This window comes from Fulmarus glacialis, unplaced genomic scaffold (genome assembly GCF_000690835.1).
Source record: "Fulmarus glacialis isolate BGI_N327 unplaced genomic scaffold, ASM69083v1 scaffold7355, whole genome shotgun sequence".
In the NCBI taxonomy this organism is placed as follows: Eukaryota; Metazoa; Chordata; class Aves; order Procellariiformes; family Procellariidae; genus Fulmarus; species Fulmarus glacialis.
This window is the reverse complement of record NW_009211080.1, coordinates 1-12587: the sequence shown is the minus strand read 5'-3', so window position 1 is coordinate 12587 and position 12587 is coordinate 1. Positions and strand designations below refer to the sequence as shown.

General features: G+C 37.2%; 1 protein-coding gene across 1 annotated transcript in view; it reads right to left on the bottom strand.

Annotated features, from left to right (window-relative positions):
• The window catches only part of GLCCI1 (glucocorticoid induced transcript 1), a 52937-nt gene extending 41893 nt beyond the window's left edge, over positions 1-11044 (bottom strand). The window contains exon 1 of the mRNA XM_009577386.1: positions 10951-11044. Coding sequence (XP_009575681.1) covers positions 10951-11044 — 94 coding nt within the window. The remainder of the gene's footprint in view (positions 1-10950) is intronic.
• Between the last annotated feature and the right edge of the window lie 1543 nt (positions 11045-12587).

Sequence of the window (12587 nt, the reverse complement as noted above, 5' to 3'; positions counted from 1 at the left end):
AGAGGTAGCCTATACTGGGAAAACAAAGCCAAACCAGTTTGCTCTTTCAAAGAAAAATTGTAGACAAAGACCCACAGTAAGGTTTTTGGGAATCAACCATACTGAGTTATCTGTTATAGCCATGACTAAGCCACCTAGAAAGGGAAGAGGTCTTCTGATTAGTCACTGAATCCAACATGTCGATCAAGGCATTTCCTTCCATCAAGGAGGTTTTATGCATGACTCTTCAAGGACATACAGCTCTACTCACCTAACTGCACAGGAAGGCACACTGCTCAGAGCTAGGCTATAGATACCCAGAGGAAGAGGGACAAATGGATCAATCTGTAGGCATACGAATTTTATTGGACCTACAGCTGACTCTCAAAATCTTGGTTGCCTGTGCATATATGTTGCAACATGGTCTCTGCCTCACGTCCCTGTTCCACCTGACTACAGGTCAAGTAAAATGTGACTACGCGTATCTTTCAGAAGTCAGATTTTGTTCACGGCAAAACTCCCCTGTTTAAAATCAACATTACCCTTAGAGATCAAGCATAGAAGGAACGCGCTAATCTCAGTAAGATAAGTAAACAAACTAGAAGGAAGAAAGTTTCAGCCCTCTAAAGCTAAGTTATTCTTCTAACAAAGATTACTGCTGGCATGTGTAGGACCTGTATACAAAAGATTAAGCATTAATATCACAAAAGCCTGCTTTGTTCAACATATGTAACCTACACAGTCGCACTCTAACAGGACACCAGGTAGGTAAAACACTAATTTCAAATCTTTCAGATTTTTATGTATTTCACATTTTTAGAATATATTTTTCTTTGTCAGGTTATCACTTCAAACTTAAACACTATGCAAATACCTAAACTTAGTATCATTTAATAAAGTATCTCAAAAATGTTCCTACTTTAAGAAGTTAAAACAAAATTGATTGGAGCAGCAAGTACTTGGGAAAAAGAGCACACTGAAACACACAACCAACCATTAACTGTTGTGCACTTCTGCAGGTACAGAGAATTTTCTTCATTTTAGTTCATTAATTTAGATCTGTTGAATGATAAATTGATCCAATATTGAGAAATGAACTGGGAACCAAAAAAAAGCACCAAAACTGTTTTTTTTTTCCCCCCAGTGTATTAATAATTAAAATCTTGAAGGAAATTATAAACACATGCAATTAATTCAGTAACTAAAGATAATACCACCTTTGTTGAATAAACTTGACGACTCTGAAGGGATTTTTTTGTTGTTGTTATAATGATAATACTTACAATTTAACAAAATGTTGTAGAAAAGTGAGGGGTTTGTACACCTTTAATCTAATTCCACTTCCCATCAAAATGCAGCTGGACATAATTGTGAATAAAAAAAACTTAAAAAATCAGAAGGCATGATTCACCACTTTCACAATCAAAATACACAAAGAACTGTAATCAATGCACAGTAGGCTATACAATGCCATCGTAATGATCACCAACGATTAGAGATAGAAAGCATTCTCCTAGCTAGAGCTAATTATACTAAACAAGAATAATATTTTTTTCTGAAAAAATACTGAAAAATAGAAACATAAAACCAGATTAAAACTGATTGCTTAAATCAGGCTGTCCAACTTTGCTGATTAAATAAATTATCTTTTCATTATCAGTTAAGTCATAGAAACAAAGGACTAGAAACAACGTCCTAAATCAGGAGCCCGGTTCTCAACTATCACTGACAAAACACATATAATCACTTACAAACAGATTACAAACTCAGTCTTACAGCACCTTGGCATTTTGCCCCCATGATTCCTACTGGAAAAATGTTCCAGAAAGAATTTTTTTCCCTGATGGTTTCAGGCCTTCTTATAGTTTTCCACATAAACATTCACATTGTCAAACCAATTCACCCATTCATGTCCCAGCACTAACTTACAGTTCTTCCTTCCCACCTCTCCATCCCCTTCACCGCTCACTTGGATTCAGAGAAAGCAACTGTATTTTTATTCAGAGTAGATTTTTTTTACCATTGCGTGGTTAAACTCCTAACCTAGTAGTCCTTCTCTGAGTCTATTCCAGTTTGATTTTAACTTAAATTGCGGAGCACCAAAACGGTGTGCAGTATCCCAGACGATGTCTCAGCAGGCCCCTATGCAGCAGGTTGCTCATTTCTGCAAGACCTGACCTGTGCCCAGTACTTTTTCAGTCACTTCATGTTGGCAGTTCAGAGATCCTACCATCACCCAACTCCACCCTCCAGCATTTTCAAAATTACATGTTCCCACTTAAAGATATTCTGCTCAAGTACAACCTCACATATGTAAACCTCCAATTTTTACTTTTAAATCTCACTTTCAAAAATCATTATTTCAATTCCCAAGGTCCTTCAACTCTTGTTGCATAATCTTCCTGCATACTAATTAAACCTCTCAAAATTCATCAACGGTTTCATCACCCTAATTTTAAAATTTGCCTAAGCAGATAAGATCTACTTCCCGTCTAGAAAATCCATTCTCTTATCAAAACCACCAGGTTAGCATGACACAATTTGGAAAGCTCATTTTGCACTTTAACATTTCTCGCTGCTTTCCACCATCCCTTAGAATTTCTTCTGAGGTTTCACCTATAGCTGAATTTAGACCAACAGGTTTCTACATTTAGAACTGGACTCAAATTTTTCACATTTTAAAAACATCAGCATCATCTCTGCTATACTTGGGTATCTATTCTCTAATGGTGTCACCTCCTATTCAGAAGATTGCCTCAGAAAGTTGAAGGTAAGCGTGAACTTCTGAGTGGGCTTTTCTAGGATCCTGCAATGGAGATCACTGAATTGACTTTATTAAAACCTGCAATCTGTATTTATCATAGTCTTGGTAATTCCCAATTCCAAATTACCCTCTCCCTTAAAATTTCTTTTTTTTTTGTATCTTCCTGGGTTAAAAATCACTGTCGTTATTGAAAGTTGATTACTTATACTTTGTCCTGGTAAGCACAAAGCATTGAATAAATATCTGTGCTATTTCCTCTGAGATTTTTACTACTATTCCTTGGAGTTGATTCTGAAACCATATATTCCAGCAAATCAATCTCAGATCATCCTTAATCTCTTTTTTCTTGGTACCGAATGGCTGCAACTCCTTTTTCCTTATTTTTCTATTTGCATGTTTCTATTGTCTGTCTTAAAGCATGTAAAGTCCAAGTCCGTTCGGGTTTTTAACAATTCTCAGCCAAGATTAACTTTTTGATTGATAATGTGACATCCTTTTCTCAGTTCTTCCTGCTGTTTCTTGCAGGCTCTCTGCCTATTCCTAGCAGCCTTTTTGAGATAAGTGTCCATGCAATCAGATCACATCCTTGAGTTTTTCTGATGTCTGAAAGATTCCAATAGTGTTAACATTTTTATTAAAACAGATTATCTCCGTATTCAAGTCAGAGCAACCCTGTTTAGCCAAATTTTCAAACTATTTCTTTCTGAAATCTGAAACTTTACACCAGATTTATGAATTTTAGAATATACCCCTATGTCGGATTTTTCGTTTTGCTGTATATGCATGTAAATTTGCATGATTAAAAAAGGCCTAGCTGTAGAAAACATCTAACATTTGTTGTGTACACAGTGTCAGCACACCGATTTCTTCTGCTTCTCCCAGATTTTGAGTTGTCAGACCTGGTAATTCCTATCTTCAATGCAGCCAAACTGAGTTTCTACTATAATTCTTGCAATCAAAAGATCTCCCTGCATCCTCTCCAACTTTGTATTAAAGATTACACACACCACTAAATAAAATCATGAGACCCCAATAATCTTAATAGGCTAGTTTCTTCTTTGGAAGAAATTAAGGTAGATGTAGACAACAGTTTCACAAAATTAGTATTTTAAACAATATATGGACTGCACACTTCAATACACAACTTGGTTTGAAAGCATGAGTGTCTCTGTTTCTACAGTAATGCCCAAAGGTTATTTGGATCTTCAGTGTGGACAATTTCCTAAGTTGAGTATGTGTCTCCAGTCATTTCCTTGTGGACGTTTCTCAAATACACATTACTTTTGAACACACACGAGTTAATTACATCTTTGCCCATAAGAAATTTTTCTTTACCAGATTAGGACTTTTTCTTGTTCCCCTTGAAAAGAACATCAAGTATTTCAAATGTATTTTATGGTTCCTTTGTGGGGGAAGAAAACACTGCGAAGATGATTATTCAGGGCAGGGTATCAGATACAACAGAGGAGCCACTGAAGGTGAAATACCAGAGAAATCAGAGTATGAGAGAAAGGATGTGTAAGGGTATTTCACTACCAATTGTCACAACTAAGTAAACACAGCTATCAGTTAAGAATGAAAATTTGAAGACCTTAAGTGAAATTTACTTCTGTGAAGACAGCTTCTCCTTTAACCTGGCAGCTTCCCAACTACTGTGTAAACCTAAGTCTTACTCTGCATTCTTCAGCAGTTAGCTGATATTTTTAGAGTCACACTGTTCAAAATCTGTTCCAGGACACTCAGCATAAATCTGCGTTTAATTTTTAGTGAGCAAGTCAACTCTCCATTACTTTGAATAACAGAAAGTTAAGGTATCATGTAGAACAGAAAGATTTTGAATTATATATGACATACTAGTTACAGAGGTATAACACCTAACTGCACAGAGTCAACACTGCAAAGCCACTTGGGTTTTGCAAAGTACTTTCCAGCGCTCCAGACTCCAGTAAGATTGATTAGCTGACGTGCGGTGCTGAATTTAAGCTGACTCCGTGTGGGAGAACTGCACTCATGAAACCCTTCCAGAGCACAGACCGCACCACACTGATACCTGCTATAATCATGAGCACCTTCTAGTCCTACTGGCTGAATGAGCTCTGCCGTGGTGTGCAGAAGCAGCGGTAGTGAGACCATGTTAAATACCTACAGAGACCCACAGGTCCTGTAGAGCCGCTCACTGGCTCGTCCGTGCTGTGTGTCAGTGGACTGAGTTTTGGGAACATGGTGCAAAATTTTCAAGGTTTATCCAGCAACATTTCTGATCCAGCATGGATACAGCGCTTCATCTAATGAAAGCAACTCTACTGTTATCCTTGGAAGCCATACGTTCACAAGCCTAGGAATTTATATCTGCACTTAGGTAATCTGCTCCCAAATAGCCAATGGCTGACTGCAAGTCATACTTTGAAGAAGCGGGCTTTGTATTTACGGGCTAATTTCTGCAGACTAGGATAACTAGAATTAGCTAGTGATCGAGTACTGAATAACCAGAATTTGTTTTCTGGTAAGAACATATTATTTCCAAATCACAGTTTGGTTTCCAAATGCTGACAGATGTCAACAAATTATTAGAGTTTTAATTTTCTTTTTTTAGTACGGCAACGTAGGCACCTCTATTAAAATGTTTAGTTTTTTCTAACCATGAAGCCTTTTTAAAAAATGTAGATATACAGGTAATCCAGCTAGCCAACCTTCACAAAGTATTTCTATCAGAACTCCAAAGTAGGCACTGTACACCAAAACACCAGAGATTAAGAGGCACATGGTATAACATTACCTATTTTGCCATACATTTAATCGGTTCACAACCGAGTGGTTACTGTTACAGAAAAGACATTTCCAAAAGACAGATTTATACTTACTAAAACAATATTAAAATCCATATAGCTACAGAAATGAGTTTCAAGCTTGTAGTATGAACGCCAGTGATCCTGCAATGACCAGTCAAGCCAGTTAGATACGAGTGTTAATTCCTGAAATTCGGAAGTGTGTCTACAACTAATCTCCTTGCTTAATGCCTGGTGGTGAGGGTGTAGGAAAGGAGGATGAAGCTAACCTTGTTCAAACAGGTGACTTGCACTGTTCAAGGAATGGGACACTTAAATTATTATTCCAGTTCAGACTATCTCAAGGCAGAGTGAGAAGAAAATATTCTACAGTGGATTTTAGATTATTCAAAAACCATGACGGAACTGCTATCGTACCGTTCTTAGTCACCACTCTTATAAGCAAAATATGAGACACATCCTTCCTAAAGAGGAAACAAAACATGTAGTTTGGGTAAAACTAGTTTCAGGTTGTGCAAAACAAGTGGAATATTAACACTCATTTGTATTTGATTGAGAGAATAATATCCATTGCAAATAGCTACTCCTCCATTTAACACTAGCAGCAGTGAAAGTTAAATCCTTATAAACACCAACATCTGCATCATTGTTTATTGTTAGGGCACATACAACATTAAATAAGAAGGTCTAACCAATACAGTATCTTGCATTAAGGTTTCAAAACCAAAGCTTATTTGGGAAGTATATATTGTCTCCAAAGCAGCAATATCTAATATGGAAAGCTAATTAAGAGATCTACTACTATGAAAAATGAAAACTTTCCATCAAAACCATCTTCCATTGACCCAACACCAAGTGGTTAGGTTAATCCCTATTTACAAATTGTTTGTGCAGAAAACAGTTATTGCTTGAGTGTAGACACCCACACCTTCTGGGTTTTTCCAGCCTGCCGACAGAGAAATCTAATCCATTTTTCACAGGGTGATAGTCAATAGTTTGGTAGGAGACGGCACCAGCAGCTATTAAAAAGTGGTGCAGATACCAAAGAAGGAGGAAAGGTGCAGAAGAGAAACGAACAGGACCAGGGCAGAGGCAGTGTTACAAGGCCAGAGACAGCAGGCTGAGGGCACTCCCCAGCATGGCCCCACTTGCCCTGGCTGGGTTTCCTTCCCCAAGCTAAGCTTCCAGTAGCTACATGCCCTCTTCTGTCTTACTAGCAGCAGAAGATGTAGTCTGAGCAGAGTCATCACCAGACAGTCCAAGGGGACCACATAAGGGAACAGCTCTGGTCCTAAGTCCATATTCACAGAGCTGGGAAAGCAGGAAAGGGTTCCCAGGAGAGCATGTGCTTCAGTTTCAACCATGGGTGAGTGTTTCCAGGGATGAGATCCTAGCTTCGGAAAAATAACAGTTGGAGAGACTGACTCGCCATTCAAAAGGATTGATATTACACACTGTATCATGATACTCTGTGTGGTATCCATACTGCAGAAGTCTCAAATTGTGATCCCTTTCAGTACCCATCAGCTATTTTCAAGCTTTTGGATTTAATTTCTGATTCAGAAAGAGTCATAATACAAATTAGTGGTGGTGAACTTCAGAGTCAAATCAGGAGGGGAAAAATTAAAGCATAACTGAAGAACAATCTAAGTTTTGGGAAGAAGTAAATACACACTCAAAATGTAAGAATTAGATTATTAAGTACAAACACGCATTTTCCTTCACTCTAATCTCCAATTCTCTTCATTTTGCAACTGCCCACACCTTAAAAATGGTGACACGAAGGAAAAGGGGGTAATCTCAGGCTGACAAGTTGCTGTGGATGTATCCCTTCCAACGACGAGATGTAAGTATTATTTTACTTGCCTGAAAATGCCTTAAGCCGTTGTTTAGGCACTACAGGTTTACATGGGAGGCTGCATTGAAAGAGAGAGAATTCAATGCATTTAAATATTAACATTAAAGCAAGATGATGATCATTAACGCAGTTAACTATCTCAAGTCTCGAGCAAAATTTTCCAATTATGCATCTTTACTACAGGGTCCTTTTTTTTTCCCCATCAATAAATGATACTTTTCAAAAAAATGTTAGCTGATGTTTAAACCCTACTATATTAACAATTTTTCTTGAACACATGCATGGAGAACTAATCATTGTGTCAAGTGTTGGCAACACTTTTCTCTACTGAAGATATTGCCAACCGATTTGGAAGGAACTTTCATTTTTCACTGTGGAAGAAAAACTATTGCCTTCTTCAGATGAAGATAATTACTTCAACTGATGAAGTCCCATAAAAAAAAGTATTTCAAATATTCACTTAAACTTAAATTGAGGAGCATATACTTTATTTCCAATAGGTTTTGCATTGTTACAACTACTAATTTCAAGTCCAGGTTGAACTGAAATTTCAGAATTACTCCAACAGTTATCTTTTTTTTTTCATGATGATATCTAGAGCAGTAGCATAAACCCCATTTTGAAAATAAGTAGCCTTCCACCGTGAATTTTAGCAATATAGCAAAGCTCAACAACTCATTATGTGCCAGTCTATACTTGGCAAACACTGACTTTTTTGTAAGATTCTGAGATACAGTCCCTTGATCTACCCTCCCTGCATTTTAAGACACATTTTAAGAACCTCCATTCACCTCGCCACCATGGGAAAGAAAAGGACAAAAAACAGGAACCATGACTTTCAGAAAACAAATTTCAGTATTAGCCACTGTTTTACTATGCATGGATGTTGGCAAATAACTTCAGTTTGGCCATATATAACACGCTAATACTTGCTTACATCCAAAGGATAAGAATTAAAGGTCAGGTAGTAATTTAAAATAGATATATACATATAACTTTATAAGTTATTTTTTCCATGGGGCAGGGGGGTGCTTTCTGAATAGCTATGCCTCGCTACAATATAATTCAAGTTCAACAGAGAAAATACCTTTCTATTTCTCTTTCCTGCAGTTGTTTTAACACCTAAAAGAAGTTCAATTAATTTGTTTTATGAAACATATGTATTAAGGACATCTAATCCACTATTCTCATTTAAAGTTATGTTAAAACATGTAACTAAAAAGCCTTCTGAGTTCAAGACAACTGGTTCAAATTTAGCCAGTGTCTTTTATTTCACCATATTATATTCCAATGAAAGCTATTTTGGGAAGAGAGAGGGACAAAGCTGGAGCAAAACTGTTTTGGCCATACAATTAAGGGAATACTGCTATTATTCAGGCATCAGGAAATAGGAAGCGTCACAAAAATTACTTCCTTACCTACATTTGTTAGAAATAAAGGAAAGATCTTCTTGATCTCTGGTATAAATGCTTATGATGCCAAAATATTGGATGGCTTGAATCCAGGATATTAAAATAGTTCTGCCTTTTGAAGTCTGAATTTTGTTTTTTTAAACACTGATATCCCTTACAAGTCTAGAGATCAGCAACATTGTCTGTCTTACTCCACTCCTCACTCCACTAGCCTTTTATCTACTAGCATAACAGACATACATACTTATTACTCAGAACGGGGTTATGCAGATATTTTGCACTTTATTAATTCCTTTCTCTTACTAATGTTGGCAACGCTTCAGGAGTTATTTTGGGAAGCAAAAGATATTGGGAACCCTAACAGCCAAACTGATTACAGTATTTCTCAGATGTCCTTAAAACTAGCCTTTGCCTCCAAAATTTGATATTGAAAAAAGTTTATACTATAAACTATGTAAGTGAAAGTTAGAAAAATATGAAGCATAATATTACAGCACCACCAGAGTTAACACTAAACAAATCAAAGCATTTGATGAAAGCAGTATTGAGCTTGAATCACACAGAAGTCACTTACACCCTTCTTGTATACAAAACATCACATACCATGTGAAAAAACAAACTAAACAGGAAACCCACTCTCATATTTATACGAGCTACTTTACATAATAACAGAAACCACTGATTTTATCCAGGTAAGGCAAGAAAGAAAACAACTTGCTTTTTTTCTGTAAAACAGAAGTGTTCACAAGCAAGTAATACATTTTGACCTGTCCAAGGGGGTTTTTTGCATTATTATTGGAATGTCCTTTGTCATGAACCACGCAGCTTCGCATTCTGTTGACGTTACACTTATGCAATCAGAGATGTATCAGATATATTCCCTCTAAGAAAACCATGTGTTGTTACATTCAACCAGACACTTTTTACATTGCCAACTCTCCAGAACATGAATACAGGCTATAAAAATGTATCTACTAGTAAGGAATAAACATTTTTTAAAAAAGAGGAAAGGAATAGACTCACACATTGCAGGTTTATCCTACGATACCGTAAGTTTTTTCCCCTCTTTTTTCTTTTTTTAGCACCTTGAAATTAGTATATAGCATTCATGATTTCTCACCCATTCAGTATCAATATTAACCAAATACAAATACTGGCATCGATGGTTTCCTAACAACTACAAATCCCCAAATTTGCCTAAAGAAAAGATCATCAAATTCTTAAAAGTTTCAGTTCTAAACACACAGGGTTTTGCTGCAGAACAAAAACATTTACAGCATCCTAGAAAGAAGAGGGAGAAAAATGATGATGGGAGAAGAATCAGAGCATGCTGCTTTCATTCATGTAGTAGTGATGTCAACGCCTGCAATGCTAGTTGCTCTGACCTGTAGAGGCTCAAAGCTGGAGTGTTTTCACAGAAATCTCCTTTATAAAAGGAACCTCTGGCAAATCACTAAAATATCCACAACAAAATAGCTTAGTAGGATAGTCAATTCAAGGAATCTATATTGGAAAAGGCTGAAAGGAGGTGGGGAAGGGGCAAGTGTCTTAAGAAGAGAAAAACATCTATCCATCAGAATCATAAGCAGTCTCCAGCATGAGCATACTGTGAAACAATCCAAGTCAGACTGCAGAGCCAAAGACAAACAGATCTCCTGCACTGGTGAGGAAAACAACAGGATTATACATAGAGCCTAAGCTCACATTTTACAGCAGTGGGAAATGGTTTTGAAAAACTAACAAAAAAAAAACTTAAGTTGCTTCCCCAAGACTTGCATACTGATAACAACTATAAAGAGCTGGAGTAGTACATTGTTTAACAAGCTGCAGCAAGATGGTCCCTGTTTGAAAACAGAACATTTCCCGCCCGCCCCCCCCCAAATCCTCCATTATTACTGCAGCAGTCCTCCGGTCCAGCAATCAATTTTCTATATACTACTATCACCATATAGACTACAAACATCGTTTTTAGTATCCATACATCATGTACTAAAAAGCTGAGAACAAGCAGGGAAACAAAGACAAAATCCTGCCCCATGGCGTGCAACTATATTCCAAATTGTGTAAAAACAGCTCTAGGTTTCGGGGTTTTTTTTGGTAACCTTTTTTTATTTGCAAGACTGAAGAAATAGGGTATCTTATTACCCTCGCCTGCTAGAAAATGGTGCCTGTATTTCAGTAAAATAAAGCTGTTGACGTGTGCAATTGTGGTCATTATTAGGGCGATCACGTTGTTTTCATTCATTCATTCAGGATTTGCTAGAGGATGTCAGCTTCTGCAGCAGCAGCTGGCTTGACCTGGAGGAGGGGGAACAAACTCCTTGCAGCGCATACAGATTACAGGGCGCACTTCTTGATGGACCATTTATGATTTTATACATTGCACTCATTAAACCGAATCAAGCCGTGTATGCTGCTAATGCGGTTCACTGTGAGGCAAGCTCAAACAAGTTTAATGACGGAAAAGTCATTCGGTACTAATTTATCGTCTGATTTATTAAGGCTAAAATAGCCCACAGATGAAGACGACTAAAACCACTTTCTAAAATTAAAATTTCCCCTCCAACAAAAAATTCAAATGTAATAATGAAATACTTCACAGCTTTGCAGTATTTTTCCTTGCTTGCAGGTAACTACCCACATTCCTCCCTCTTCAATACACCTTAAGCGTAGACCTTTATACACTGCACCACTACAATGTTTTCCTCTGGGTTCCCATAATTAAATAATTTACAGTATTCATCATCAGCACCATCACTATTCATATGCACCAATTTTTTTTTTTTTTGCCTAGCTTCCCATTAGCATTTTCCAAAGGTTAAAGAAGGAGGAAAAAATGAAATCTACGTTTAGTATTTCATACGGTGGGCAAAAATATGATCTTTAAAATTTTAAATAGAGCTTGAATGAAGCAAAACCACTGAAGCCCAGTTCCATTTTCAAGCATGCAAAAACTTCTACATAAATAGATGATCTTTTTGAGAAGTAAGTTATGAAGTATCTCTGTTCAAATTATAATACAACAAATTTGGTCATCTGCATAAGCACAAATACTGTATAAGGTAAATTAACTTCATGCGTAACTGGCAGTGACGTTTTGCTCATTTGCAAAATGCTGTCCATGTCCTAGGACCATTCTGATGACAGAGATTTCCCGAAGTTACAAATACTACAGATTGTAAGGTTTTACTACACGTTAAAACTGAAAGGGGGGGTAGGGAGAAGGCAACAGATTCCACTGCTACAAAACACATTGGCAACCAACACAGACCACAATTTGCCACAGAAATGAAACACAGTAAGACTTAAGGAAGGGACAGAACAAGCGAGGGGTATCGAACCACATAAAACGTTCCCAGAAAGAGATGATGTGTGATACCCGATAGCTACAGCAGGATAACATAAAAAGTGCATTTAGTCTGATTCATTCAGCTGCTAAAGTGATGGGGGAAGGGGGGAGGGAGGGGGGAGGTAAGATGGCCACTGCCACTTTAATACATTCAATAATTCAACAGACAACCTGACGCAGGTTAAGTTGGACTTGCTGGGCATCAGTTTTACATTTCAAACTTTACAGGCCTATTTTGGCTACGTTGGGGTTGTTTTGTGTTTGCTTTTTTTTTTTTTAACAGTCTCAAGGATTCAGTATTAAATATCACAAGGAAGCAGACTGTGTTATTTGTTTTTAAGCATCTCAGCATGGGAATTTCCTTTCTGTTTTGGAGTCTGTGCTTGAAAACACTACATATTTCAACCCATGATGTTACAAAAATGCAAGCCTTTAAGAA